Source organism: Pleurodeles waltl, chromosome 3_2, assembly GCF_031143425.1.
Source record: "Pleurodeles waltl isolate 20211129_DDA chromosome 3_2, aPleWal1.hap1.20221129, whole genome shotgun sequence".
Taxonomy (NCBI): Eukaryota; Metazoa; Chordata; class Amphibia; order Caudata; family Salamandridae; genus Pleurodeles; species Pleurodeles waltl.
Window position 1 is genome coordinate 190,475,376 of NC_090441.1, and position 26,422 is coordinate 190,501,797.

The following is a 26,422-nucleotide window of genomic DNA, read 5'->3' on the forward strand; positions in this document are numbered from 1 at the left end:
CTGGCGCAGCTCCTCCTGGGTGTACTGAGCACTGGCGCAGCTCCTCCTGGGTGTACTGAGCACTGGCGCCGCTCCTCCTGGGTGTACTGAGCACTGGTGCCGCTCCTCCTGGGTGTACTGAGCACTGGCGCCGCTCCTCCTGGGTGTACTGACCACTGGTGCAGCTCTTCCTGGGAGTTCTGAGTACTGGTGCAGCTCCTCCTGGGTGTACTGAGCACTGGCGCCGCTCCTCCTGGGTGTACTGAGTACTGGCGCAGCTCCTCCTGGGTGTACTGAGCACTGGCGCAGCTCCTCCTGGGTGTACTGAGCACTGGCGCCGCTCCTCCTGGGTGTACTGAGTACTGGCGCAGCTCCTCCTGGGTGTACTGAGCACTGGTGCCGCTCCTCCTGGGTGTACTGAGCACTGGCGCCGCTCCTCCTGGGTGTAGTGAGCACTGGTGCAGCTCTTCCTGGGAGTACTGAGTACTGGTGCAGCTCCTCCTGGGTGTACTGATCACTGGCGCAGCTCCTGGGTGTACTGAGCACTGCTGCCGCTCCTCCTGGGTGTACTGAGTACTGGCGCAGCTCCTCCTGGTTGTACTGAGCACTGGCGCCGCTCCTCCTGGGTGTACTGAGCACTGGCGCCGCTCCTCCTGGGTGTACTGAGTACTGGCGCAGCTCCTCCTGGGTGTACTGAGCACTGGCGCAGCTCCTCCTGGGTGTACTGAGCACTGGCGCCGCTCCTCCTGGGTGTACTGAGTACTGGCGCAGCTCCTCCTGGGTGTACTGAGCACTGGTGCCGCTCCTCCTGGGTGTACTGAGCACTGGCGCCGCTCCTCCTGGGAGTACTGAGCACTGGTGCAGCTCTTCCTGGGAGTACTGAGTACTGCTGCAGCTCCTCCTGGGTGTACTGAGCACTGGCGCAGCTCCTGGGTGTACTGAGCACTGCTGCCGCTCCTCCTGGGTGTACTGAGTACTGGCGCAGCTCCTCCTGGGTGTACTGAGCACTGGCGCAGCTCCTCCTGGGTGTACTGAGCACTGGCGCCGCTCCTCCTGGGTGTACTGAGTACTGGCGCAGCTCCTCCTGGGTGTACTGAGCACTGGTGCCGCTCCTCCTGGGTGTACTGAGCACTGGCGCCGCTCCTCCTGGGTGTGCTGAGCACTGGTGCAGCTCTTCCTGGGAGTACTGAGTACTGCTGCAGCTCCTCCTGGGTGTACTGAGCACTGGCGCCGCTCCTCCTGGGTGTGCTGAGCACTGGTGCAGCTCTTCCTGGGAGTACTGAGTACTGCTGCAGCTCCTCCTGGGTGTACTGAGCACTGGCGCAGCTCCTGGGTGTACTGAGCACTGCTGCCGCTCCTCCTGGGTGTACTGAGCACTGGCGCAGCTCCTCCTGGGTGTACTGAGCACTGGCGCCGCTCCTCCTGGGTGTACTGAGTACTGGCGCAGCTCCTCCTGGGTGTACTGAGCACTGGTGCCGCTCCTCCTGGGTGTACTGAGCACTGGCGCCGCTCCTCCTGGGTGTACTGAGCACTGGTGCAGCTCTTCCTGGGAGTACTGAGTACTGCTGCAGCTCCTCCTGGGTGTACTGAGCACTGGCGCAGCTCCTGGGTGTACTGAGCACTGCTGACGCTCCTCCTGGGTGTACTGAGTACTGGCGCAGCTCCTCCTGGGTGTACTGAGCACTGGCGCCGCTCCTCCTGGGTGTACTGAGCACTGGCGCCGCTCCTCCTGGGTGTACTGAGTACTGGCGCAGCTCCTCCTGGGTGTACTGAGCACTGGCGCAGCTCCTCCTGGGTGTACTGAGCACTGGCGCCGCTCCTCCTGGGTGTACTGAGTACTGGCGCAGCTCCTCCTGGGTGTACTGAGCACTGGTGCCGCTCCTCCTGGGTGTACTGAGCACTGGCGCCGCTCCTCCTGGGTGTGCTGAGCACTGGTGCAGCTCTTCCTGGGAGTACTGAGCACTGCTGCAGCTCCTCCTGGGTGTACTGAGCACTGGCGCCGCTCCTCCTGGGTGTGCTGAGCACTGGTGCAGCTCTTCCTGGGAGTACTGAGTACTGCTGCAGCTCCTCCTGGGTGTACTGAGCACTGGCGCAGCTCCTGGGTGTACTGAGCACTGCTGCCGCTCCTCCTGGGTGTACTGAGCACTGGCGCAGCTCCTGGGTGTACTGAGCACTGGTGCCGCTCCTCCTGGGTGTACTGAGCACTGGCGCCGCTCCTCCTGGGTGTACTGAGCACTGGTGCAGCTCTTCCTGGGAGTACTGAGTACTGGTGCAGCTCCTCCTGGGTGTACTGAGCACTGGCGCCGCTCCTCCTGGGTGTACTGAGCACTGGCGCCGCTCCTCCTGGGTGTACTGAGTACTGGCGCAGCTCCTCCTGGGTGTACTGAGCACTGGCGCCGCTCCTCCTGGGTGTACTGAGCACTGGCGCCGCTCCTCCTGGGTGTACTGAGCACTGGTGCAGCTCTTCCTGGGAGTACTGAGTACTGGTGCAGCTCCTCCTGGGTGTACTGAGCACTGGCGCCGCTCCTCCTGGGTGTACTGAGCACTGCTGCCGCTCCTCCTGGGTGTACTGAGCACTGGCGCAGCTCCTGGGTGTACTGAGCACTGCTGCCGCTCCTCCTGGGTGTACTGAGTACTGGTGCAGCTCCTTCTGGGTGAAACCACCCACTTCACTATTTTGAAACCAGTATCGTACCCAGTGTGCAGCTCCTCATAGACGCCGCTCTTGACGGCGCTCTGCTGGTACCGGTGGGCGAGTTAGTGAAAGCTCGGCCCAGGCGCTAGCCTGAAGCCCGGCTCCGGCTCCGCCCAAGTCCATTTTGGAACCTCGAGCCCATCACGAGCCGAGCTTTCAAGCTCCTCTGCCCGGCTCCCATCCTTTGGTCGTCATGTGGCGGCTTTGGAACTGGGGAGCCAGGCTTGAGTCTCGGAGTCGCCTCAACATCCTGTGATCCTGGGCAAACCACTTATTTCCTTGCTGTTGTGTGCAAAGTGAAAACAGAAAACCTGGAAAATCGCGTCTTCTCCGCTTAAACCGTGTGATCTGAGGCAAATATGTTATTTCACCAAAACTCGTTTCATTTTATTATCGTGTACGAAAGCTCTTTTACATATGTAATCAACGACTACGCTGATGTATAATAATCTGGGCGGCGCACATGCTTCACATGACAAGGGCTTGCCTCGGTGCACTAACTGTTCATGTTTAAAAGGTGTTACTTTTAACAGGTATTTCAAGGTACAGGGATTTAATGTGATTCTTATTGTCAAAACTTCACGTGCTAAAGAAATACACTTTTTTGATCATTTAGCCCCTTCTACCATATATTACGTGATGTTTGTTGCGTGATCAATGTAGCAAACATTGTCCAGGCTCGGCTCGAGAACGGGCTCTAAGATCCGAGCCGGACCCTTGCCTCGACTCTGGCTCGGCTCTGCTGCCTCGACCACCTCATCTACTGGTGATCAAGGCGCAGCTCCTCACAGATCTCCACTGGTGATCGAGGCGCAGCTCCTCTCAGGTGACGCTCCTAACAGTGTAGCTCCTCGCAGACGCGGCTCATCACGGCGCTCTATTGGTAATCAATATCCGAGCAAGGGCGCAGCTCCACGCAGCGCTCGACTGGTGATGAAGGCGCAGCTCCTCACAGCGCTCTACTGGCGCTCAAGGCGCAGCTCCTCTGAGGTGAAGCTCCGTGCAGTCTCAGCCCCTCACGTTGTAGCTCCTCAGAAGGCGCAGCTCCTCACAGGCGTAGCACTTCACAGGCGCAACTCCTCACAATGTAGCTCCTCACCGGCGAATCTCCTCACAATATAGCTCCTCACAGCTCACAGGCGCAGCTCCTCGCAATGTAGCTCCTCACAGGCGCAGCTCCTCACAGGCGAATCTCCTCACAATATAGCTCCTCACAGGCGCAGCTCCTCACAATGTAGCTCCTCACAGGCGCAGCACTTCACAGGCGAATCTCCTCACAACGTAGCTCCTCACAGGCGAAGCTCCTCACAATGTAGCTCCTCACAGGCGGAGCCCCTAACAATGTAGCTCCTCGCAGGCTCAGCGCTCACATTATAGCTCCTCGCAGGCGCAGCCTCTCACATTAGAGCTCCTCCCAAGCGCAGCCCCTCGCATTATAGTCCCTCACAGGAGCAGCCCCTCGCATTGTAGCTCCTCGAAGCCGCAGCCTCTCACATTATAGCTCCTCGCAGGCGCAGCCTCTCAAATTATAGATCCTGGGAGGCTCGGCCCCCTCGCATTATAAGTCCTCGCAGGCGCAGCCTCCCACATTATAGCTCCTCGCAGGCTCCGCTCTCACAGGCGCAGCTTCTCGCGTTCTTGCCTTTGACACAGTAGCCCCTGTTGCGCGGGGGGTGTCCCAGGCTCGTGTTTGCAACCCTTGCACAAGGAAGGGGCTCTCACTATTACCAGGCTGTGCTAGCGCCTGGTCAGCGCGCACTGGCACCCCAGGCACTAAACTACCCTTCTCCTTCTCACAGCGCCCCACGAGCTGAGCAAGGAGCGTGCAGTGTGCACCTGCGCCAGGTGCCCCCTCCCTCGGCCCCCAAGGCACACAACCTGTATTAACCTGGGTCCTTGTGCTTTAAAGCGCCTCCGCTGTTTGCAGATGAGGGAGCTGAAGCACGTGCACGTTAACTTCATTCAAATCCAAACCTGATGGAACCTCGCCAGGGATCCCAGATCCGGACCGGGGATCCCTGAGGAGGTCCCAGTTGTTTTGGTTTTGACTTTACGCGCCTGGCGGAGCGCGATGCCGGGTCCCACACTTGAGCCCCACGAAAAGATCCCCCTGAGCTCCTGGCTGTACACGTTGCAGTGCATTCGGTCATTCTTTGAAATAACTCATTTCACCAGGGTCACACGATGCGTCCGAGGGAGCTGAGATCGGAATCCAGGCGCTGCGCAGTGAAAGGAGACAACTCCTCGTGCACACGCCCGCCGCTCCCACAAACAGGCCCAGCTCGGAGATCAAGCGCCCCGTCACTCCTTTCAGGTCTTCAATGTGTGCTGTGTGCGGGGAAGGGGGCGGGGGGAGTGAGCGCGCACTGGTGCGCCCCACAGCTCACCACAAGGTCTCTAGGCACCTCGGGCATCAGTTCTGCGCCAGTTGTGGCCACCGCACTTGTGCACACACAGGACTTTCAAGAACGATGGATGAGGACGTGGCCCCCGCAAGAGTGAACGCAGAACGGGGCTCCCGAGAGAGGGAGAGTGTGGGTGAAGAGAGAGCGAGAACTAGAGAACGACAAAGACAGATAGAAAAAGAGAGAGAAAGAGAAAAATAGAGAGTAAGAGAAAGAGAGAGAAAGCGACAAAATGAGAAAGAGAAAAAGAGGGAGAAAACGAGAAAAGAGACAGAAAGAGAGGAAAAGAGAGCAAAAATGAGAGTGAAAACGAGTTAGAGAAAAGAAGAAAGAGACAGAAAAAAAAGAAAGAGAGACAGAGAGGGGAAGAGAGAGAAAGAGAGAGGAGAAAGAAAAAGAGAGAAAGATAGAAAAATAAGAGAGAAAATGAGAGCGAGAAAAAGACAGAAAGAAAGGAGGGAAAAAGAGGGGAAGAGAAGGAGAAAGAAGGAGAGAAAGAGAGCAAAAGAAAGAGAGAGAAAGACAAAGACAGAAAGAGCGATAGACAAAGAGAGAAACACTAAGAGAGAAAGAGATCTAGAGAGAGAGAGAGAAAGAGAAAGGGAGAAAGAGAAAGGGAGGAGGGAGGTGTGGGATGAAAACGGGGACGTGCTGACCCGGAGGCGTGGCTTACGTAACCAGTGACGTGGTGTAAAACACGAACATGTCTGCGGATCAGGATGTGAGGGCCTCTCCCTGGGTCCAGACAGATCACACAGCAAATAGCGCTTCGTTAAGGGTAGTAGGCGCTATATAACTACAATTTAAACATAAACCTAAAACAGGCCAGACTTGCTGCCTTTGCCCCTGCTTTTTAGCTATATGAGATAAATGACTGAGGGCAATTTTGTTTTGAATACTTAAACTGAAAAACTTGAAATTCTGAAAATATGACACCATGAATTAACCACTATTAAGGTCCATGGAGGGGGTAGCGCCTGTTCTCCACTTCTCGCCGCTTTCTTCTGCGCTCTCTTACTGAGCCTCTTACACTCTCCCCGCACCGTTCTGAAACCTCGGAGCCCCATGATCTGTATACCTCATAATCACATCTGCCACACGTGTGACCATCATTCCTTGCACTTTGCAGAGAGCGGGCCGACCTTGGTCAGTAAAATGGGGGGGGGGACATCAGATTTTCCAACAATCAGTCTGGCATATAATGTTTAAATACATACAACAAGCAGGGCCCTAAGGGGCAGTGGAAAGGGAGAGAAATGCAGATTGGTAGGGGTACTTACTGAGAGAGAAAATACATTTTTTGAAAAATAACTAATATTTTTGAGGACTTTCAAAGCAGAGAAGGAATCTGTGTGCGTTTTTGTCTGTGCGTATGGAAACATTCCTGGTGAAATCTGACAGACACCTCACCCTACCCAACTGAAAGCAAACATACCCAGCTATTTATCAGAAATTACTTTTATTAGGGGAGTGTAACCCCAAACACCCCCTGAAGCTACCCCCCGGCAGAGAGGCCAAGGATTGGATGTGCATGTAGCCTGCACACCTTACGACCCACCGACAGTCAATGTGAGAAACCCTGCTCCGACATGGAAAGTACACATTGTGTGATGGAGATGGAACTTAATTCACAGTATGCGCTATACAAAAGTAGTAGAAACTAGGGGTGGGCTGTGAACTCCGCTCGCAGACTTTGCAGAGTTTTTCCCACTCTGTGCTCTGCTTAGAGCGCGGAGTTGCAAAACACTCCACAGAGCAGCGGAGTTTTTTCCTCATTTGTGCTCGCCAGCTTTAAGTTGGTGACCGCAAGTGAGCAAAATCTTACTCCAGACCACCTCCCAGCGAGATTTCTCAACGCGGGCGGTCACGGATGGTCGCTACCGCTTGTGTTGAAAAACCATCTGTTCACGTTGAGAAAACTGCTGCTCACGTAAAACATTTATCTACTCAAGCGGCAGAAAAGAAACAGCACCCTCTTGCGCTGCACGTGGTGCTGTTTGCGCTGATTTCACACCAAGTGCTAAAAATCAGTGTGAACAGCACAACCTAACGCACTCCGCCGCTTGCGGAACTCTGCGTAGTGGAGTTTTTTGGTCACTTTGCAGAGTTCCGCAACCGGCATAGCGGAACTCTGCAAACTCCGCCCAGGCCTAGTAGAAACATATCTACAATAATCACATTCTCTTAGAGAATGCAAGGTGTGAAATGTTAGCATGATCATAATACTGACATTGAATATATTCGAGATTTTACAGTCATAGTTACAAAGTCTATCAATGTTTTTGCCAGTAAAGTTAAGGACATGAGTATAGAGCCCAGTGGTGATCCGGTTCAAAGTCTGTTTTTCATTTCTGCCAGATACAACCCGCCCATTTAACGCCCTCAGAAGTGAGACAAAGCAATGAGGAGGTCTCCCTCACAAGTGAGGGAGAATTGGGGGCTTGCTCACACGTGAAGCAGAGGGATTCGGGGTTCTCTCACAAAAGAGATAGGAATGGGGCTCGCTCACAAGTAGAGAGCACCCCTTAGGGGTGTGGGGCTCTAGGGCCCAGGACTTCTGTGTCCCCCTGCACCTCCGTTGCTCTCATGGCTCTTCGGCCTGAGGCAGAGAGATTGTGAAACATCACAGGTCATGTTCCCTGTCCCTTCTCTTGCAAGTGTCTTGACAGGGATGGGAAGCATGAAGTCCCACTAGGGTGTCACAATGGCAAACTGGTTATTTAGGTGTGGCTTAACCTGGGTGCTGCCTTTTCAAGAAGCCAGTGCAGCATCAGGCTTCAGAATCGAGCTGCGATCAAAGTGCATGTAACTGCGTAATTTCTCAGCCACCCAGCCCCTTAAACCTGAAGTAGTTCAGGTGGTGAAATCTAATTAGAGCATTGGAATGTTGAGTGCTGTGTTGAAGACAATGGAGTAGAACATTGGACTTTTGAGCGCTCCTTGAAGACAAGGGATTAGAACATTGTAATGTTGAGCGCTCCATTGAAGGCAATGGATTACAACATTGGACTGTTGAGTGCTCCATTGAAGACAATGGATTAGAACACTTGGATTAGAACACTGGACTGTTGAGCATTCCAATGAAGACAATGGAATAGAACATTGGAATGTTGAGCGCTCCACTGAAGACAATGGATTAGAACATTGGAATGTTGAGCGCTCCATTGAAGACAATGGATTAGAACATTGGAATGTTGAGCGTTCCATTGAAGACAACGGATTAGAACAGTGGGATGTTGGCAGCTCTATTGAAGACAATGAAGCAGCTCCGAGCTTCTAATAGCCAGGAGAAGCCTGGAGCTTTAACATTCCAATGTTTGTCGTTCACAGCAATAGTTGTGAACAAAGGCCTCATGGAGCCCGAGGGGATTTCAGCCCCTTCGGGCTCTGTGAGGCCTTTGTTTTACTAATTAGAACGTTCTGCTGTCTAGGGTGGAACGTTCTAATAGTCTTATAGCCCACGTTAGCTGGGCTATAACAGGCCATTAAAGGCCTGCTCACTTGTTATCTTGGGCTTGGGCCATTAACGCTGTAGCGGGCCTTTAATAGTCAGTATAGCCTGCTCTAAGGCTATAGAGGTTGTACGTGGAATAGCCACGGCCACCATTAACTGGCATGGGCTGAAACTTTACCAGGGTAGGACGTGGGCTGTAGCCCCTGCTCCCACATCTTGTCACCCCTCTGGCAGCACGGTGTTGGGGGGAGGACCATGGTCGATGGTCAAGGCCCTAGAGAGGTGGGACCGGGCTCAGAGACACAGGCGGGTTCACCTGTGGGGTTCAGAAGGGACCCATCCTTGGTGCTGGGACCTGTTCCAAAGACTGCCTCATTGTAAATACTTCTGAGTATTAACCCATTTATTCGGAAAGAGTATTTTTTATGAATGTGCCAAACGATGATACTCAGTAATGCGTGAAGTTTTGTTATCTGATGTAATCGTTTACATTTTCTAGTGATTTAAGGTGGTTATGTTCAAGATTTGTTGTAAAAGTAAACATGACTGGATACCCATGGCGAGTCCTGGAGCAGTGAGTTATCATTGATTTGGTTGAGTTTGAGGGGGCTTGTGTCCAGGGGGGACTCTGGGACCTATGAGTCAGAGAAATGGGGGACCCCCCCTCACCGACGAGGCAGAGAAAATGGGTTCTATGTCACAGGTGTGAGAGGGGCACAAGGGGTCTCTCTTCCCAGAGACAGAGCAGAACTAGGGCTCCCTTACACATGGGGGAGAGAAGCATGGGGGGGTTGCCTTCTCACAAAAGTGGGGTCTCTGTCTTTCATAAGTGAAACAGAGGACATGGAGGGGCCCGTAAGTGAGAGAGGAAATAAATCACACTTCCGTCTGGGTAACATAGGCCCCCGCAGCCCCCAGATGTGGTGCCCCCAGCTCCAGGGGACCCCCTCAGAACAGTACCCTGGTCTGAGAGCTCCTGACTGAGTCTGGAGGGGGGCCCTCCATGTACTTTGCTGGGGGCCTTCAAGTGTCCTTACGCAAGTGACTTTTGTGTGAGGGTTTGGGGGTGTTCTCTGTCGGTTACGTGGTCCCATTCTCCACTGCAAACTGCTCATCAGGTCTCTGTGCAGGCCATGTGTACAGCCACACAGCGCTCCTAAACCTGGAAGGTGAATGTGGCCCTTGCTCGGATCCCCTGTCCCTCCACAGCCCCCCATGCTTCTGTAAACAGCGGGACTGGGGCTCTGCACCAAAGCGCCGGGAAGCGTGAGCAGAGAGGGCTTTGAAGCGCAGAAGGTGAGGTGCAGCCCAGCAGTGGTCGCGCCCTTTCGCTGGCAACATCTCAGGGGGTCCCATGGTCACCGCTGGGCTCAAGACAGGTGACTGGCCAGGTGCGCCGAGCAGGAGAGGACCCCCAACTCGTGACATGGGAATGAGGGGGATCCGCCTGGATCTCAGTTCTGACATCTGTTATTGAGCGGGATGGGGTCGGGGCTGGCTCCAGTGGAACATGCTGACCTGGGGTATTTTGCAGACACGGGACGCATTCAGGAGTGAGTGCACACCGTCTGCTTTCCCTTCAGAGCAGCAACTTGCAGGTGGTGAGGGGACTTAGGGCATATTTAGAAGCCTCATAGCCCCACCAGAGCAACACTTGTGACCTCCGGTGGCACTGTGCATTACGCATATTTACAAGGCGGCGGTAAGCCACTTTTTGTGGCTTAATACCGTATTGTAAATATGGACCCCCAACGCAATTTTCTGCGGCAGAGGAGCGTGCAATGGGTGCTGCTGTGGGGGATCCACAAAAATATGTAAACCTGTGGCAGCACCAAAATCTAACGCCAACCCTGGGGTGGCATTAGCCTGGCGCAACAAGGAGGAACACTTTTATTTCTCCGCATTTTTGCTTTTTCTGTGTGCTGCATTCTGAAGCACACATAGAAAGAGCAAAACGCCATGAATGATTGTTTATGTGCAGGAAGGTGTCGCTTCCTGCACATAAACAGTCATTCAATAATGACGATTTTCTACTTCTACGTGTTCTGCATTCTTCAGCAGACATAGAACTAATACATGGTCATTGTAGATTGTTTATGTGCAGGAAGGGACACCTTCCTGCACACAATCATTCCCTACAATGCAGGCACCCTTGCACTATGGTGCAAGGATACGTGCATTGGTGCAGGCAGCTACATTTAGCGCCGGCGCAGGGGGAAACAGAGTGCGCAGTGTTTTTGTAAATAGGCTCATCCCTGCGTGTCAAAATGGTATATCTGGGGCTTAGTCTTCCAGCTGAGTACAAAGCAAAAGTCTGTTTTAAAGGGCCATTAGCCCTCTTTTTATTTGAGTATCATCCCACATGGGCGCTATCTCGAGTAATGGAAGGAAAGGCACGCTACTTGTTATTACTTAAAGTACTGACAAAGTATGGTTTGGAAGTAGGTTTTAACTTTGTTCAACCTGTGTACATCAGAGACATGCATCTATAGTAGGAATATCAGATTCAACTGTACTTAAGAGGAATTACCCAAATTATGATTTAAATAGCACTTACCAATTTTTTATTTCAAATTTATATATTTTTTAGGTATCGTCATTTGCATTTTCATGGTAAAATCACAATGCCAAACAACCACTGTTACAGGTGCGTGTCAATTGATTGTTTCATATTGACGGGGGCACCAGTGTACAGAGACAGGCCCAAAGCAGCAAAGTCCCCCCCTCCCCCCCCCCCAGCCCCTCCAAGGACAAGGCCAAGGTTGGTGCAAAGGATCAATGGAATCCTACTGCATGCAAAGAGCAGCAACCACCCTACAACTTTAACCGTGCCAGGAGTGACCCAGCCCAACCCCCCGACCCCACCAAGTAGTCCTCCCAGCAATGTTCCCAGTAGGTCTCAAAACTCACCCATGCTATTCATCCCGCTCCTCCGCCCAGTATCTCCCCAACATATCGTGTCCACCCGTTACCCTGCACAAAAGGGTCCCACATGGCACCCCTCTTTTCCTCACAGATCACTAGTTGCATGCAAAGCAATACCTGTTCAACTCATGGTGGACGGTCATCAGTTTTGGACTCTCATTCAATCAATCAATCAGGATTTATAAAGCACTACAAATCACTTGTGAGAGCCTCAAGGCGCTGGAGTTGCTAGCTGCTTCACGGTGCTTTGTTCATTCTAACAGCCATGTCTTGAGTCCTTGAGTCTAGTTTTTCTGAGTAATTATCCCATAGGCTAAGGTGGTCTATTTCTCCACTCCAGGGGTGTAGTGCTGTGTAAACTGCCAATTCCGCTCTACTCCATTTACCCAATTCAGTGCGCCAGCGGTTTAGAGGCGGTGCCGGTACAGATCTCCAGCTCATGGCTATGCATCTTTCTACCAGTATGGGCCAGGCTATGAAGGCGCGCACGTCCCTCCACTTGTTTGGTGACAGGTTACACATCTAACAGGCACTGTAGTGGGTCCGTAAGGACAATACATGCATCGCACCACCTGAGAGCAAAGCGGAGCTATCGCCGGACCGGACCACACCATGTGCATAAAGTCTGCGGCATCTGACCGCAGCAGGGGCATTGAGTCTATTCCCCGGGTACATATTCCCTTTTCTCTTGGAGGTCATGTAAGTATGGTGGAGAAAATTAAATTGAATAAACCTGAATCTTGCATTTCTAATGAGTTGCCGACCTCGGAGCAGGGGGAACCAGGTCCGAGTCTCTGCGTCGATTCTGGGCAAATCACTTAAGGCCTCATTACGAGTTTGGCGGTCCCAACGTGGGACTGGCATACGTACGGGAGGACGCAATACCCTGTTGGAGGCGTCCTCTTGCCCTATTACAAGGTTTTTGCGGGTCTAACTGGGCTGACTGTCGGGAACAGTGAAATAGAGCATTCCTGCCGGTCCGCTAGCCATCGCCAAGACTCCGCTCCCCCATTCCTGGCGTCTCAAGGTCCCATTGGTGTAGTGACACCCCTGCGACCCGTAAATGCAAGTTATGGCCTTTCTCGTACCACCCTTAGCCAACATCGCCTCTAGTGGTTCTTACTTAATAGTTCATGTCATAGCGCTACTCATTTCAGTGTTGGGTGTCAAAGCGCTTAAGATTGTGCACCTATTTTACAGAGACAATATGCCATACAAATGCGTAAATCAATGTACAATGTGTTATTTAAGACAATGAGGGTTACAGCATATAATACCTATCAGCAAGTGGGTATGTGACTCTTACGCAGACGATATGTGAATCCTACAGGTAGAAGTCACATATAGCACTTGCTGGTTGCAATGATATATCGAGAGTGCAAAGTCGGAAGAAACGCAGTGAAAATGTAAAATGCAACGGAGTGCTAGGGATTGTCTGTACTAAATAGGCTTTGTTACAGCCCAAAAAGCCCTTTTTATTAACCTTTGAATAACGACAGATAAAGTAAAACAACGTTTTAAACCCGTGCTTTGCAGATTTCATGCAGCTCCACGATGCTGGTCCGTAGCTCACTGTGCTATCTCAGAAGGAGTGCAGCTGATGAACTGCGGGTAACAAGGGGGCCTGTGTCCAGATCAGCGACCCACTTGCCTACCGGCATAAAGTAGAGTCTGTGCTCTGCACGTTTCACTGTGCGCTTTGTAGCTGGCACGTCTGCTCTGAAGGGGGTGGCTGGGTGTCAGCTCACGCACCTGACGCCGTGTGTGATTTTGGACAAACAGCGCTGCTGCTGATTGGCCTATGAAGCTGGGGTAGCAGCTACCCTACCTCTGCGCACGAGCTTGCCTTTCAGGCACTTGTGCACAAGCACTTTATCACGTGCAGTGCTCACGCGGCTCGGGGAGTGGCACCGGCCGCGCACTGGTGATACATCCCCTGCGCTACGCACAGAAAGCGCCTTCAGTGGTATTATGCCCCTCAAGCACTTCAAAGTACAGAAACCACGAAGGCCACACACGCTCGGCCACGTGCCTAGTAGGGGTGGTAGGAGTCAGTCGTCAAGCATCATGCCGCCGTTTTGTTGTGGGCAATACCCTATCCACCCTTCATCACCCCCCCGGAATTTAGAAAGGCGCCCAGAGGTCTAAAGAATGCACAAACACGGCTTCAATTAAATTAAACTGCAAGTCTGTTTGTCTACTCTGGATATACGCCTCCAGATTTACTCCTGTGTCAGGTGACTGTCGAGCCTTCCCCAATCATTCTCATATCATGACCTCTTGGCTTTGCGTCTCCTTGTTCTCATATCGTGACTTCTCAGCCCTGAGTCTCCCTACCCAGTCTCATATCGTGACTTCTTGGCCATGAGTCTGCTTTACCTGCTCTCATATTGTGACTTCCCCGCCTTGAGCCTCCCTACCCAATCTCATATCGTGACTTCTTGGCCATGAGTCTGCTTTACCTGCTCTCATATTGTGACTTCCCCGCCTTGAGTCTCCCTACCCAGTCTCATATCGTGACTTCTTGGCCCTGAGCCTACCTTACCTACTCTCATATCGTGAGAGGCAGCTGCACTCTCAACTGGAGGTAGCGCATTGTAAAACTGCATATCCCCGTGTAAGGGGACAGGGTCTTAAAAGCACCAAGGGAGCCTGAATCAAAAAACCTTCCCAGGGAACCCCACCTTTTGCAGGACCTTGCACCCCGCGCTTGGCTAATTTAGCTTGTTTAGCTGTAGCCTCAAATCATGTTTGATATTTTAAGTATTTGTATCTTTAGTATTAATATTTGTAGCTTTTAAAATTGACGTTTATCACATCATGCAAGGTTTTAAGTAACTATTTCATGATTAATATAAAATGACAATATTACTCTCATATCGTGACTTCTTTGCCCTGAGCCTCCCTTACCCAGTCTCATGTTGTGAACTCGTAGACCTGAGCCTCCCATACTCAGCTTCATATCATGTGCTCTTCGTGCCGAGTCTCCCTTGCCCAGTGTTATATCGTGACCTCTTTAGCCCCAGTTTCTCTTACCCAGTTTCATATCGTGACCCCTTTTTCCTGAGTCTCCCTTACAAAGTCTCATAGTCCGGACTCTGCCTTGCTCAGACTCATATCGAGACTTTTTTGTCCTGACTTAGAGCCTGATTTGCCCAGTTTCATGTCTTGACCTAGGTGTCCTGAGGCTCCCTTACACAGTTTCATATCGTGACCTCTGTGTCCTGAGTCTCCCTTACCCAGTTACATATGGTGGCCTCTGTGTCCTGAGGCTCCCTTACCCAGTTTCATATGGTGACCTCTGTGTCCTGAGGCTCCCTTACACAGTTTCATATTGCGATCTCTTCATCCTGAGTCTCCCTTACCTAGTTTCTTGTCGTGACCTCTGTGTCCTGAGTCTGCCTTACCCAGTTTCATATCGTGACCTCTGTGTCCCGTGTCTGCCTTACCCAGTCTTGCATTGTGACCTCTGTGTCCTGAGTCTGTCTTACCCAGTCTTGCATTGTGACCTCTGTGTCCTCAGGCTCCCTGACCCAGTTTCATATCGTGACCTCTGTGTTCTGAGTCTGCCTTACCCAGTCTTGCATTGTGCCCTCTTGGGTCTGTGCTTCAAGCTTGGAGTTTCGCACTATGACTTCTAGCTGAAGCTGCTGCCACTGAAATGTCGCCCGTTGCACTTTCCTATATGTGAATGGTTTTCCATATTCCATATACCTCATTTTCCACCCACAGGGTTACATTTCTAGGCGCTACACAGCGGAGAGGAACGCCCCATTCGGATCCTTTGACTGACGAACTCATTGAATCCCAGGCCCTCTCGCAGCTTTTTTCGAGTTTAAGATGTGGAACAAAGATTCATTCAACCCCTTCTTTTTTCATTTGTGCTTATTCAGTACAACAGAGCGCTTCGTGCCCCTCACGACTAGGTCAGGGCGCTTCATTCTGCAGTTCAGCAGCCATCTGGACATAGTCTACCGAAGTCCTTGGCACATGCGCTTGCTGCTGTTTCTGTAATTGATGACTTACTTTGTAGCGCACTTGGATTCTGGGCACTACACATAGTATTTACGCAGCTACAATAACAGATAACTAAATACACAAAGGAAGAGATGACCGCTGCAGACACAGTCATTCACCCTCGCTGAGTAAAGAGCAACCGAAAACACCAATGACAGATAGTTTTAAGACATTTCTAGTGCGGAGTGTCAGCCACCTTCACTCACAACAGAACTGATCATGCTAGAAATACCAGCCCTGAATAAGTTTATCATGATTTCAACTCGGGAATCAGCTTCCAACCCCCCAAAGTGAGCTATGGGCAGCGCCACTGGAATTATGCGGCAGGGGAGCTCCAAATTATGTGGTTGGGTTGACTAGATTATGCGGAAGAAATGGCAAATTATGCGGCATCGTGCAGCACATTTTCCGGTACTTCTTTGTTTCGTATTTTTGACACATGCCAATACTGTCTCAGCAAAGATTTCCCCGCAGTAGTCCCAGTTTAACAACCAAATACATAAATAAGCAACTGAAAGGTGACCAGTTCATTTTTGCAAAGGGCCTTCTAATGTGCGAATACATATTGCCACGTTTTTAATTAATAACTTTTAATCGGTTTGAGCTAGAAACAATTTTTTTGTTAAAACCTGCAGACTATTCACCAGATGATGGATTATGTGGCAATGGCAGCAAAGCCTTGACTGTGTGAAAGGAGCCAGGGCTGCAGATTGGCACAGTTCCAGTGGCGCTGGCTGTGGGTAAGACCCACAGGAAGACTGAATCACAGGTCTGCTTTGGAGCTCAGCCTGACCCTCCTCTTGAGCCTGTAGACTCACTCCTGTGGTGCCCCTCGCCCCCCATGCTGTGACGCACATGCGTTTTATAACTAAGCAATACCGTAGCATGACACCGCATAACACAGCGTAACATATCACTGAAATACATATTCACCCTCTAAAGAGCCCACCCCGAAGTCTGAACACTCATGAATCTAGCCCCCAGTAATCATCGGAGAAGACATACTCATACATTAACACAAGACAAGTAAAAGAGGAGCGGGTGTCTGCCTGCGCACCAGCCATCATGCGCCGTCATGGTGAACACAAAGTGAGTCGGACTTACCATGGTGAACTTTGAGGCAAGTCAGACTCACTCACTGGAGCCCCCACTAACCATCACAGAAGACAGACTTATATGTTAACACATGACAAGTGGAAGAGAAGCAGGTGTCTGCCTGCGCACCAGCCATAATGCGCCGTCATGGTGAACACAAAGTGAGTCGGACTTACCATGGTGAACTTTGAGGCAAGTCAGACTTACTCACTGGAGCCCCCACTAACCATCACAGAAGACAGACTTATATGTTAACACATGACTAGTGGAAGAGAAGTAGGTGTCTGCCTGCGCACCAGCCATCATGAGCCGTCATGGGGAACTCAAAGTGAGTCTGACTTACTGTGGTGAACTTTGAGGCAAGTCAAACTCACTCACTGGAGCCCCCACTAATCATTGCAGAAGACATACTCATACGTTAACACAAGACAAGTAGAAGAGAAGCAGGTGTCTGCCTGCGCACCAGCCATCATGCGCCATCATGGTGAATACAAAGTGAGTCAGACTTACCATGGTGAACTTTCAGGCAAGTCAGACTCACTCACTGGAGCTCCCACTAACCATCACAGAAGGCAGACTTATATATTAACACATGACAAGTAGAAGAGAAGCGGGTGTCTGCCTGCGCACCAGCCATCTTGCGCCGTCATGGGGAACTAAAAGTGAGTCTGACTTACCGTGGTGAACTTTGAGGCAAGTCAGACTCACTCACTGGAGCCCCCACTAATCATCGCAGAAGACATACTCATACGTTAACACAAGACAAGTAAAAGAGGAGAGGGTGTCTGCCTGCGCACCAACCATCATGAGCTGTCATGGTGAAAACAAAGTGAGACTGACTTACCATGGTGAATTTTGAGGCAAGTCAGACTCACTCACTGGAGCAACCACTAACCATTACAGAAGACAGACTTATATGTTAACACAAGACAAGTAGGAGAGAAGCAGGTGTCTGCCTGCACACCAGCCATCATGAGCAATCATGGTGAACACAAAGTAAATCGGACTGATTAGGGTGAACATTGAGGCAAGTCAGACTTACTCACTGGAGCTCCGACTAGCCATCGCAGAAGACATACTCATACGGTAAGGCAAGTAAAAGAGGAGCAGGTGTCTGCCTGCGCACCAGCCATCATGAGCTGTAATGGTGAACATGAAGTGAGTCGGACTGACTACCATGAACTTTGAGATGAGCAGAAGCCACCAGTAACCACCACAGAAGACATGCTCATATGTTAACAAAAGGCAAGTGAAAGAGTAGGTGTCTATCTGCGCACCATCAGGTGTGTAGCTTTTCACCAGCCATTATGAGTCATCATGGTGAGCAAGAAGTCAGTTGGACTCACTACGGTGAACTCTGAGTTTAGTCAAACTCACTCACTGGAGCCCCACTAACCATCGCAGAAAACACACTCATACGTTAACACAAGACAAGTAAAAGAGGAACTGGTGTCTGACTGCGCACCAGCAGTCATGAGCCATCATGGTGAACAGAAAGTGAGTCTGACTTACCATGGTGAACTTTGAGGAAAGTCAGACTCACTCACTGGAGCCCCCACTAACCATCACAGAAGACAGACTTATATGTTAACACAAGACAAGTCAAGGAGGAGCAGGTGTCTGGCTGCGCACCAGCCATCATGAGCCGTCAAGGTGAACACGAAGTGAGTCTGACTTACCATGGTGAACTTTGAGGAAAGTCAGACTCACTCACTGGAGCCCCCACTAACCATCATAGAAGACAGACTTATATGTTAACACAAGTCCAGGAGGAGCAGGTGTCTGGCTGCGCTCCAACCGTCATGCGCCGTCATGGTGAGCACGAAGCGAGTCTGACTTACCACGGTGAAGTTTTGAGACGAGCAGGAGTCCCCACTGAAGTTGCAGCTCTTCAGCATCTCACTCAGCTGGTGGCCAGTGCGGTTGACGATGTCTTGCATATCCGGTTCGGGGTAGACCAGGTCGGTGGCGCGGTGGCCATCGCGGTCCTTGGGCGGCAGCCCGGTCATGTTGGCCAGGTGGTAGATATCGGCATCGGTGAGCGCCGAGTGCCGGAAGCGGTTGATGTTACAGATGGTGACCGCCGGGAAGGCCATCTCCCGGGCGGCCTCCTCGTCCAGGGCGGTCACATGCGGGTGCTCCAGGTAGAAGAGGGCGCACTTGGCCGCCTGGTACAGGAAGAACACCAGGGAGGATAGGAATGCGAGCGCCCAGAGGGTCTGCTTTATGCCAACGCTGCCAGAGCGGAAGATGTGGCAGAGCCCATGCAAGGTGCTGGTGCGGGCGAAGGCAGCCAGGTCACGCAGGGGGGGCTGGTGACCCCCCTCGATCAGACTCTCCTTCTCCCCTTCCTCTTCCTCCTCCTGCCGCCGCTTCTCATCCTCTTCCTCGGCAAATTTGATCTTGCAGACAATTTCGATGGGCATTGGCCCTCGCGGGGGGACTCCCGGGGGCCCGTAGTCGCGCGGCCGGGGCGGCCCGGGCCGCCGCTCCCTGCGCCAGGGCCCCTCGTGCTCCCGGTGCGACGACAGAGTTGGGAACACCTCGGGCTGCACGGCTCCTCCGGTGCAGACCTCCAAAAGGAAAAAAAATCAAAGGATAAGATCGAAATTCAGAGAAAAAGACACTTCACTTTTAGCTTTTGCACAAGTTTCCTTGTGCCCGGATGCAAAGGAGGCAGAAAGTACCAGAGATGGAGACGCAGAGGTCGAAGGATGCTGCTGCCAGGTGCTGCCCGGGACCACTTCCCAACATCCAGCGCCTCGAGCGGCTACAGCGCCTCGCTGACCCCGAGCTCAGCTGTGGAGGGAAGCAAAGCTCGCCAAGAGTCCTGGTTTACTCCACTCCAGGCATCAAAGGTGCCACCCGCACTGAGCCCGGTGCTGGGGTAGGGTTATAGAGCTTCCAGTATGGGGGGCACCTCCTCTCCCAAAGACTGGGGGAGCCAGAGACCCTCGGAGGTCCACCCAGGGCAGATGCCAGATCAGAAACTACCCAGCTTCATCACAGAGCGCCTGGAGGCTCAAGCAGTATGTTGCATCCTCTAAGTTCCCAGAAGGCACCAGATGATGAAGGGGTCCTGTCTCCCGGGCCCCGAGGAGAACTTCCAGGTCCGGATACAATCCTGCAATGAGGGAGCTGCTTCGAGAACAGTGCCGCCGAGGGCGCGCCGGGATCGCACACTTGTTCGAGTGCGGAGGAAGGATGCTGCGCTGACGGGAGCGCGCATGGGGGCCGGCGGAGCCGAGTGATGGAGGAGGCACCCCTGTCTCTGAGCTCTGTGCCCGTCTCAGAGCCCCGTGCCCGCCTCAGAGCCCCGTGCCTGCCTCTCTCAGCTGCAGGTCTCACACTGAGCCCTCCTCAAGGCTCCTCTGTACCGGAGGAGGGAGGGGAGGACGGGACCGCCTTCCATTGGCGTGTCCCCGTCGGGGGAGGACCGGTCCTCTCTCCGCTTCCCTTCATTTCTTTTGCCAGGGGACGGAGGAGGGAGGGGGCATTGCAGTAACCATCCCTAGGACGTGCCAGCCACCGTCCAGGATCGCCCCGTGCCGGCTCCACACAAGCCCATTCAGTGCCGACAGGGAGAGGGCAGCAAGGCTGGGGGGAGAAGTGCACCACTGTGGGATGAAAGGAACGCACTGAAATCCTGGCGCTGCTCCGAGCAAACTGTGTGATTCTGTGCAAACCCCTCGCATCTCCACGTGCCCTGGGTCTCGTATCTACCGACAGTGGCAGTGATGGGTCATGTCCCAGCCCCCCAGCATTCAAGAACTAGGCATTGCATAGCACTGAACACTGAACACAGGCAGTGGGATCTGGGGGTTGCTTAGAGGCAGAATTTGGTGTCTGTCGGTTCTGGAGCAGATGGGTCATTTTCAAAAGATGACAGAGTACCTTGGGATGCCGAGGCATTCCTATCCTCTGCTTCTTAGGATGCTGAGGCATGCTACCCTATGCTCCTTCTGATACTGAGGCATGCTACCCTTTGCTCCTTAGGATGCTGAGTCATGCTACCCTATGCTCCTTAGGATGCTGAGGCATGCTACCCTATGCTCCTTCTGATACCGAGGCATGCTACCCTATGTTCCTTCATACATTAACACAATACCCCCATGCTCCTTCGAGTACTGAGACATGCTACTCTATGCTTCTTAGGATGCTGAGGCATGCTACCCTATGCTCCTCAGCATACTGAGGCATGCTACCCTGTGCTCCTTCTCATACTGAGGCATGCTACCCTATGCTCCTTAGGATGATGAGGCATGCTACCCTATGCTCCTTCTGATACTGAGGCATGCTACCCTTTGCTCCTTAGGATGCTGAGTCATGCTACCCTATGCTCCTTAGGATGCTGAGGCATGCTACCCTATGCTCCTTCTGATATTGAGGCATGCTACCCTATGCTCCTTCTGATACCGAGGCATGCTACCCTATGTTCTTTCATACATTAACACAATACCCCCATGCTCCTTCGAGTACTGAGACATGCTACTCTATGCTTCTTAGGATGCTGAGGCATGCTACCCTATGCTCCTCAGCATACTGAGGCATGCTACCCTGTGCTCCTTCTCATACTGAGGCATGCTACCCTATGCTCCTTAGGATGATGAGGCATGCTACCCTATGCTCCTTCTGATACTGAGGCATGCTATCCTTTGCTCCTTAGGATGCTGAGTCATGCTACCCTATGCTCCTTAGGATGCTGAGGCATGCTACACTATGCTCCTTCTGATACCGAGGCATGCTACCCTATGCTCCTTCATACATTAACACAATACCCCCATGCTCCTTCGAGTACTGAGACATGCTACTCTATGCTTCTTAGGATGCTGAGGCATGCTACCCTATGCTCCTCAGCATACTGAGGCATGCTACCCTGTGCTCCTTCTCATACTGAGGCACGCTACCCTATGCTCCTTAGGATGATGAGGCATGCTACCCTATGCTCCTTCTGATACTGAGGCATGCTACCCTATGCTCCTTAGGATGCTGAGGCATGCTACCCTATGCTCCTTCGGGCATTAACACTATACCCCATGCTCCTTCGAGTACTGAGACATGCTACTCTATGCTTCTTAGGATGCTGAGGTATCCTACCGCATGCTCCTTCAGGCACTAACACATGATACCCCATGCTTCCTCGGATACCGAGGAATGGTACCCTATGCTCCTTAGGATGCTGAGGCATGCTACCCTATGCTCCTTCTGATGCTGAGGCATGCTACTCTATGCTCCTTCTGATACTGAGACATGCTACCCTATGCTCCTTAGGATGCTGAGTCATGCTACCCTATGCTCCTCAGGATACTGAGGTATCCTACCCTATGCTCCTTCTGATACTGAGGCATGCTACCCTGTGTAACTTTTCATACTGAGGCATGCTACCCTATGCTCCTTCGGACGTTAACACGAAACCCCATGCTCTGTCGAGTACTGAGACATGCTACTCTATGCTTCTTAGGATGCTGAGGTATCCTACCCCATGCTCCAATGCTTTTTAGGATGCTGAGCAATCCTACCCCATGCTCCTTCGGGCAGTAACACATGATACCCCATGCTACTTCGGATACCGAGGCACGCTACAATATGCTCCTTCTGATACTGAGCCATCCTACCCTATGTTCCTTCTGATACTGAGGCATGCTACCCTATGCTCCTTTTGATACTGAGGCATGCTACCCTTGCTCCTTCTGATACTGAGGCATGCTACCCTATGCTCCTTCAGACATTAACACAATACCCCATGCTCCTTCGAGTACTGAGACATGCAACTCTATTCTTCTTAGGATGCTGAGGTATACTACCCCATGCTCCTTCGGGCACTAACACATGATACCCCATCCTCTTTCAGATACCGAGGGATGGTGCCCTATGTTCTTAGGACATTGATACATGCTTCCCTATGCTTTTTAGGATTCTGAGGCATGCTACACTATGCTCCTTCTGATACTGAGCCATCCTACCCTATGCTCCTTCTGATACTGAGGCATGCTACCCTATGCTCCTTCTGATACTGAGGCATGCTACCTTTGCTCCTTCTAATACTGAGGCATGCTACCCTAAGCTCCTTCGGACATTAACACAATGCCCCCATGCTCCTTCGAGTACTGAGACATGCTACCCTATGCTACTTAGGATGCTGAGGCATGCTATTCTATGCTCTTTACGATGCTGAGGCATGCTACCCTATGCTTCTTAGGATGCTGAGGCATGCTACCCTATGCTTCTTAGGATGCTGGGGAACGCTACCCTATGCTTATTAGGATGCCGAGGCATGTTACCCTATGGTTATTAGGATGCTGAGACATGCTACCATCTGCTTCTTAGGATGCTGAGGCATGCTACCCTATGCTTCTTAAGATGGTGGGGCATGCTATCCTCTGCTTCTTAGGAAGCTGAGGAATGCTACCCTGTGCTTATTAGGATGCTAAGGCATGTTACCCTGTGCTTATTAGGATGCTGAGGCATGCTACCCTATGCTCCTTGGGACACTAACAGATGATACCCTATCCCCCGCCAGCAGCAGCATCTGCCAAACTTCTGCTATACAACAATAATAAACTATGTTTATTATTGTTATATTGTAGAAGGGGCAGAGCCACAGGGCAGATGAGCACAGAGAGGGAGTGCTCAGCATGCTCCCTCAGTGCGCATGTATGTTTGGCCAGACGTCGCAGGCCAGCCAAGCATACATGCGCACTAAGGCCTGTCCGGTAGCGGGTTGAAGAGTGCAGGCAGACTCTACCAGTCTGCCTTGAAGCACCCTGGCTGGGCACTCCGACCATTCAGAATGCTGCTGTCATGCTGCCAGCAGCGTTCAGATTGGCTGCAGGACAGGCTGGGAGCACGTGCCTGCGGCGAATGAAAGAGGAGCGCAGTGGCGGCAGCGGATTCATGGATGTTTTTTGTTTGATTATTTTTCTCTCCCCCCACGCTGCTCCCGCCTCGCCCTGCGAGCCGCTCCTGCTCCTTCGACTACTGAGGAATGGTAACCCATGCTTCCTAGGATGCTAAGATATGCTATCCTATGCTTCTTAGGATACTGAGGCACGGTACCCTATGTCCCTTAGGATGCTGAGGCATGCTACCCCATGCTTCTTAGGATACTGAGGCATGCTACCCTCCTTTTCTTAGGATACTGAGGCATGCTACCCTCTGATCTTAGGATGCTGAGGCATGCTATCCTATGCTTCATAGGATGCCGTGGCATGCTACCCCATGCTTCTTAGGATACTGAGGCATGCTACCCTCTGCTTCTTAGGATGCTGAGGCATGCTACCCCATGCTTCTTAGGATACTGAGGCATGCTACACTACGCTTCATAGGATGCTGAGGCATGCTAACCCCTGCTTCTTAGGATACTGATACATGCTACCCCATGCTTCTTAGGATACTGAGGCATGCTACCCTGTTCTCCTTCAGACACTGATCCATGCTACCCTACTCTTCTTCGAGTACTGAGACATGCTACTCTATGCTTCTTAGGATGCTGAGGTATCTTACCTCATGCTCCTTCGGGCACTAACACATGATACCCCATGCTTCTTCGGATACCGAGGAATGGTACCCTATGCTCCTTAGGATGCTGAGGCATGCTACCCTATGCTCCTTCTGATACTGAGGCATGCTACCCTATGCTCCTTCTGATACTGAGGCATGCTACTCTATGCTCCTTAGGATGCTGAGGCATGCTACACTATGCTCCTTCTGATACTGAGGCATGCTACCCTATGCTTCTTCGGACAGTAACACGATACCCCATGCTCCTTCGAGTACTGAGACATGCTACTCTATGCTTCTTAGGATGCTGAGGTATCCTACCCCATGCTCCTTCGGGCACTAACACATGATATCCCATGCTCCTTCAGATACAGAGGAATGGTACCCTATGCTCCTTAGGACATTGACACATGCTTCCCTATGCTGCTTAAAATTCTGAGGCATGCTACACTATGCTCCTTCTGATACTGAGCCATCCTACCCTATGCTGCTTCTGATACTGAGGCATGCTACCCTATGCTCCTTCTGATACTGAGGCATGCTACCCTTACTCCTTCTGATATTGAGGCATGCTACCCTATGATCCTTCGGACATTAACACAATACCCCATGCTCCTTCGTGTACTGAGACATGCTACTCTATGCTTCTTAGGATGCTGAGGTATCCTACCCCATGCTCCTTCGGGCGCTAACACATGATACCCCAACCTCCTTCAGATACTGAGGAATGGTGCTGTATGCTCCTTAGGACATTGATACATGCTTCCCTATGCTGCTTAGGATTCTGAGGCATGCTACATTATGCTCCTTCTGATACTGAGCCATCCTACCCTATGCTCCTTCTGATACTGAGGCATGCTACCCTTTGCTCCTTCTGATACTGATGAGGCATGCTACCTTTGCTCCTTTTGATACTGAGGCATGCTACCCTATGCTCTTTCGGACATTAACACAATACCCCCATGCTCCTTCAAGTACTGAGACATGCTACCCTATGCTCCTTAGGATGCTGAGGCATGCTACCCTTGCTCCTTACGATGCTGAGGAATAATATCCTATGCTTCTTAGGATGCTGAGGCATGCTACCATCTGCTTCTTATGATACTGAGGCATGCTACCCTATGCTTCTTAGGATACTGAGGCATGCTACCCTATGCTCCTTCTGATACTGAGCATGCTACCCTTACTCCTTCTGATATTGAGGCATGCTACCCTATGATCCTTCGGACATTAACACAATACGCCATGCTCCTTCGAGTACTGAGACATGCTACTCTATGCTTCTTAGGATGCTGAGGTATCCTACCCCATGCTCCTTCGGGTGCAAACACATGATACCCCATCCTCCTTCAGATACTGAGGAATGGTGCTGTATGCTCCTTAGGACATTGATACATGCTTCCCTATGCTGCTTAGGATTCTGAGGCATGCTACATTATGCTCCTTCTGATACTGAGCCATCCTACCCTATGCTCCTTCTGATACTGAGGCATGCTACCCTTTGCTCCTTCTGATACTGAGGCATGCTACCTTTGCTCCTTCTGATACTGAGGCATGCTACCCTATGCTCTTTCGGACATTAACACAATACCCCCATGCTCCTTCAAGTACTGAGACATGCTACCCTATGCTCCTTAGGATGCTGAGGCATGCTACCCTTGCTCCTTACGATGCTGAGGCATAATATCCTATGCTTCTTAGGATGCTGAGGCATGCTACCCTCTGCTTCTTATGATACTGAGGCATGCTACCCTATGCTTCTTGGGATACTGAGGCATGCTACCCTATGCTTAATAGGATGCTGAGGCATGTTACCCTGTGCTTCTTAGGATGCTGAGACATGCTACCCCATGCTTCTTAAGATGCTGGGGCATGCTACCCTATGCTTATTAGGATGCTGAGGCATGCTACCCTGTGCTTATTAGGATGCTGAGGCATGCTACCCTATGCTCCTTTGGACACTAACAGTTGATACCCCATCCCCCGCCAGCAGCAGCATCTGCCAAACGTCTGCAATACAACAATAATAAACTATGTTTATTAATGTTATATTGTATAAGGGGCGGAGCCACGGGGCAGATGAGCACAGAGAATGGCGTGATCAGCCCGCTCCCTCAGTGTGCATGTATGTTTGGCCAGATGTCTCAGGCCAGCCGAGCATACATGCGCACTAAGGTCTGTCCTATACCGGGTTGGAGACTGCAGGCAGACTCTGCCAGTCTGCCTTGAAGCATCCTGGCTGGGCACTCCCACCATTCAGAATGCTGCTGTCATGCTGCCAGAAGCGTTCAGATTGGCTGCAGGGCAGGCTGGGAGCACGTGCCTGCGGCGAAGGAAAGAGGAGCGCGGTGG

The 26,422-nt window shown here is 51.8% G+C and overlaps 1 protein-coding gene across 1 annotated transcript in view; it reads right to left on the minus strand.

Annotated features, from left to right (window-relative positions):
- ASIC4 (acid sensing ion channel subunit family member 4) overlaps positions 1–19,921 on the minus strand; it is a 942,253-nt gene extending 922,332 nt beyond the window's left edge. Inside the window, exon 1 of the mRNA XM_069227149.1 lies at positions 18,412–19,921. Coding sequence (XP_069083250.1) covers positions 18,412–18,996 — 585 coding nt within the window. The 5' untranslated portion in view covers positions 18,997–19,921. The remainder of the gene's footprint in view (positions 1–18,411) is intronic.
- Between the last annotated feature and the right edge of the window lie 6,501 nt (positions 19,922–26,422).